The sequence below is a fragment of the Mus caroli genome, chromosome 12, assembly GCF_900094665.2.
Source record: "Mus caroli chromosome 12, CAROLI_EIJ_v1.1, whole genome shotgun sequence".
In the NCBI taxonomy this organism is placed as follows: domain Eukaryota; kingdom Metazoa; phylum Chordata; class Mammalia; order Rodentia; family Muridae; genus Mus; species Mus caroli.
Window position 1 is genome coordinate 67,550,511 of NC_034581.1, and position 4,545 is coordinate 67,555,055.

The 4,545-nt window shown below is 51.2% G+C and overlaps 1 protein-coding gene across 1 annotated transcript; it reads left to right on the forward strand.

Moving 5' to 3' along the window:
- Positions 1-1,705: 1,705 nt before the first annotated feature.
- Six6 (SIX homeobox 6) lies at positions 1,706-4,138 on the forward strand. The gene is made up of 2 exons (XM_021179189.1): positions 1,706-2,451; positions 3,446-4,138. Exons 1-2 carry the CDS (start codon positions 1,880-1,882, stop codon positions 3,615-3,617), a joined length of 744 nt encoding a protein of 247 aa, XP_021034848.1. The 5' UTR covers positions 1,706-1,879; the 3' UTR covers positions 3,618-4,138.
- Positions 4,139-4,545: the final 407 nt, after the last annotated feature.

Sequence of the window (4,545 nt, forward strand, 5' to 3'; positions counted from 1 at the left end):
GGTTAATTTAGAAGTTGCACCCAGGCAGAGAAGGTTTGTGTTTTCTCACTATTTTATCATCCTTATTTTGCCCCTATCCTGTAGCACTTCAAGAAAATGAACTCTTCAGAAAAAAGCAACTCGGATGAGGCGTCTGGCAGTCTCACAGAAATGATAGGAATGGTTGCAGGGTTTCCCCCACACACACCCCTTTCCCTCTGCTAACCTCCCCCCGCCCCCCAGTGAACTGTGAAGATCTGTGAAAATAATATCAGGGTTTTCCGTCAGAACGAGCTTTACCCTGCACTCAGGCGTGGTGTGATCTGACCCGACACATCCAACCATCTGTGCTATCTATCTGCCTTCTGATTTACTCAATCTGTACAAGCCGCATACAACGTGTACTTGATACTAAAGAAAAGACAGCTAGACCCAGTCCAATTCGGGGATGAACCTTGTCGGCTGATATTTTGGGGGAGGGGGACACCTATACCCAGTGTTTCCTTTCTACCAACTAATAAGCCCCGTCCATGGCTACATGAGATCGTGGTTTCCTCCACGGAAGCCCCAGAAAGCGGTATGATGTGGATGTCAATTGGGAATCAATAAATGTTGCCAATTCAATCTATTGGCCAGAAGGCAGAATGCCAAAAAAGGCCCATGCTCTCTGCAGGAGGGGTCAGTGACCCATGGCTCTGACCAATCTACCTTGCCACCTTAACTACACGGCATTGTGGGACGCACCCTCCACTTTATCTTGCTGGCACTTCTGATCTAAAAAACCACACGGTTTCTATGCCCGCCCCAGGAGTTGTAAGTTCTAGGCAGAGGCAAAATCAGCCTGCCATGAGAGAATCAAATCTGTTTTAAAAGGATCTTTGAAGTAGGCTTTTAAGTTGCTGTCTTGACCTAAGAATGGCTTCTCACTCTAGATGTGGCTGCTGCCCATTTGTTCAAGTCCACTGAACTGGAGAGAGGGGGACTATGAAGGATAACTTTATTTAGTCAGAAGCCCCTACAGCTTGCATTTCTTGGAGTTAGACTCCGTGATTAGCACCTAGTTGTCAAGTGTTTGTGTGTGTGTGTGTCCTTGCCGCCATATAAAACAGTTCCAGGAACCTTTGAAGGGAGCAAAGTTAGAGTCCAAACTGACCTCTACTACAGATCTGTGGTTCTGTTCCTTCTGTTCCAGGCTTGCTTCCTATGCAGCTGGAAATGGTAAGCGGCAGACAGGCAGGAATGGGTGCCTGGAAAAAAAAATGAGAGGATCCACTTCTCCTCCCTGTCCCTTTGGTGCGTGCGCTTCCCGGGGGGGGGGGGCGGAGGGAGGGAAGGGTTGCCCCTTCTGCTTAAACTTTCGAGTTCTCAAAGGGTTTGTTTTTCCCAGTCCTCTTTTGTCCTCTGGAGTCCTTTCGACCCCGGCATAGCATTGCCCCCAAAGTGAATTCCTGTAGCATCCTACCTCTCTGGTGGGAAAACAAGAGGGAGGGGCCGGACAGGGGTAGCCCGGAGGGCGAGACACGGCGGATTTCGTACGCGTTCCAGCCACTCCTACCTCTTTTTCATCCTTCAGGTTCAGCAGTCTCCGCGGCAAACCGCGGGCGCTGTCGATTCTGGGGAGGTGCTGAAACGACCGGGGCGCGCTAGTCGCAGCCTTGATTGGCAGAGCAGCCTAGTGACTGACAGGGGGTCTCCATGGCGCCCGCGTCTCCAATCCGCCCACCCCAGTAGCGGCGCTGTCTAGCTGGCTGGCTTGTCCTAGCTGAGCAAGCGCAGCCGAACCCAACCCACAGCTCTTCCAGGCGGGAAGGCTCCCCCCGACTCTGTAACCCCCAGCCGCACCCCGCTCGGCCCGCGGGCATCTGCTGCGTGTCCCACCCGGGGCGCCCGCGCAGCCTCGATGTTCCAGCTGCCCATTTTGAATTTCAGCCCCCAGCAAGTAGCCGGGGTATGTGAGACCCTGGAGGAAAGCGGCGACGTGGAGCGCCTAGGTCGCTTCCTATGGTCGCTGCCCGTGGCCCCAGCAGCTTGTGAAGCCCTTAACAAGAATGAGTCGGTGCTGCGAGCGAGAGCCATCGTGGCTTTCCACGGTGGCAACTACCGCGAGCTTTACCATATCCTGGAAAATCATAAGTTTACTAAGGAATCGCACGCCAAGCTGCAGGCGCTGTGGCTCGAAGCGCATTACCAGGAGGCAGAGAAGCTGCGTGGACGGCCCCTAGGGCCAGTAGACAAGTACCGAGTAAGGAAGAAGTTCCCGCTGCCGCGGACCATTTGGGATGGCGAACAGAAGACTCACTGCTTCAAGGAGCGCACGCGGCACCTGCTTCGAGAGTGGTACCTTCAGGACCCATATCCCAACCCCAGCAAAAAGCGAGAGCTCGCCCAGGCAACCGGACTGACCCCCACACAGGTGGGCAACTGGTTCAAAAACCGCAGACAAAGAGACCGGGCAGCTGCAGCCAAAAACAGGTCAGTACCAGCAGGCCTCTAGGCTTGGTGCACACCGGGATGGGGCGGGAGGAGGCATTCTTGGCCCTTACCTGGTGTCCGGGGACCCAGATTCAGAGGGAGCTGGGAATGCAGTCTGTCTTGGGTTTATGAGCCCACTGTGTTCTAGATTCCTATGCAGGCTCCTGGTTCCCCACCGTCCCCCCTGGTTCTTGGGGTTTTGGGGGTCACTGCAGCAGCTGATGTGGGTCACCAAACTAAGGTGTCGCTGTAGTTAGGAAAACGGGGGCGGGCGGAGGGAGGGAGAAAGATTAAAAGCCCAGGATCAATTAGAAATCCAGAGGCCCAAAGCTAATTTTTACTAGCATGGACCCAGGCTCTCATCAAGTGAAGCCTATTTAGTTAGCTCTATTTTTAAATCCCGGCTGCATCCTTCCCTCATGCTCTGAAAAAGGTTTCAGTTTTCAGAGAGTCTCAGATTCTAAGAGGCAGAAAGACGCGTTTCCTCACGACAACTATCCTGTCTCCACCCAGCAAGCTAGTCGGCCTATGCTTTTCATTCTCCAGCGTGTGGAGCTTGCAACTCAGGCCCAAACTCTTCAAGCATCCTCTAGCCTCAGGCATGACCCACGGGGAGATGTAGTATTAGAAAAGGAATCTCATATCCTGAAGCCGTATCTGTCCCGCTTTGCGCTGGAGGATTTCTAACAATCCTCCAGTAAATCTCCCAACGGTGGGTGACAATGAGAAAGATCTGGGGAGGCTAAGGCAGAATTCATAGTGAGCCGAGAAACAGGGAGACAGACAGACAGACAGAGATGGGCAACGGCAGGATTCCGCGAAAGAGCTGTGGTGCATCGGTCCAAACCTGGTCACTTCACCTTCCCCAGTTTGTCAAGGTCTGAATAAGAGAGTCTTAACAAGGAGCTGGAGGTAGACGGGTCGGAGAAAGGGGTACAATGTGGCGGCTTGATTTCTTGCTGTGACCAGTGTCCCTTCCTCCCCAACCCTCCAGACTCCAGCAGCAGGTTCTGTCGCAGGGCCCCGGGCGGGTGCTACGCTCGGAGGGTGAGGAGGGAACGCCTGAGGTGTTGGGCGTCGCCTCCAGCCCGGCTGCCAGTCTGTCGAGCAAGGCGGCCACTTCGGCCATCTCCATCACATCCAGCGACAGCGAGTGCGACATCTGAGCTGCCCACTCATCACACTTAGAATCCAGTGTAAAAATGAGATACACAAAATTAAAAAAAAAAAAAAAAAAGAGGACTAGACCAGCAAATACGGCGCTGGCAGAAGCCCCGTGGCCAGGGACCCGCGGGCCTAAAGGCTCTAGTAGCGAGTATCCACCGCGACTCTGGGGCATGCGGTGAGGCCTGACCCAACGCCACTTCTCTTCGCATTGCTTTTCCTGAAGGATCTGGCTGCAAAGACTCCTTTGGAACAGAACTGCACTCTGAGAGCCTGCCCTTGAGTCTCCTGTGGGTATTTCACGTCGAAAGGACGCTGTTATATATGTATAACTTTTGCTTTGAAGGTTTCTTTTTTAAAAAACAAAACAAAACATATATATGCTGTTTATTTACTTATTTAAAAGAATTCCATGATAGGTTTCTCTGTAGCTTGGGGAACTTGCTGTTTTGAATGAGCAAGCTCATGCGTTCTGTGTGAAGAAGCCAAATAATAAAACAACTTGGTGGATAACCTTTCTTAATTAAGAGAGCTGCTATCTCAGATTTTAAAAATCACTCTTATTTCCTTTGCTGGGCACGCAGCTTGGAGTCTTATTCAAATAGTCTCTCCGACTTCTCTATATCCCCTGACATCTCAGTATATTTATATTTTAAGCAGCCACAGATAAACCGCTAACCAACCGCCACATCGGATTGTATAAAAAATGTATGCATGTGTATACATAAACATATGCACATTGCCATATTAAACCCAGAATCTGGAACATGAACATACCATCTATGGCAGCGCTCTACATTCGCCACACAGGTGATCATGGTTTGTCCACCTAATCATTTTTATGAAGTGTTAGTGATTTTCAAGAACAATTTTAGAAGACAAATTCTAGACTCAGGTAATGAATTGTATTTTACAAAAATGCAAAGACAG

Coding starts and splice junctions, on each gene's coding strand:
- Six6 (XM_021179189.1), top strand. CDS start 1,880: ATGTTCCAGCTGCCCATTTTGAATTTCAGCCCCCAGCAAGTAGCCGGG. Junction 2,452..3,445: donor GCAGCTGCAGCCAAAAACAG/GTCAGTACCAGC, acceptor CCAACCCTCCAG/ACTCCAGCAGCAGGTTCTGT.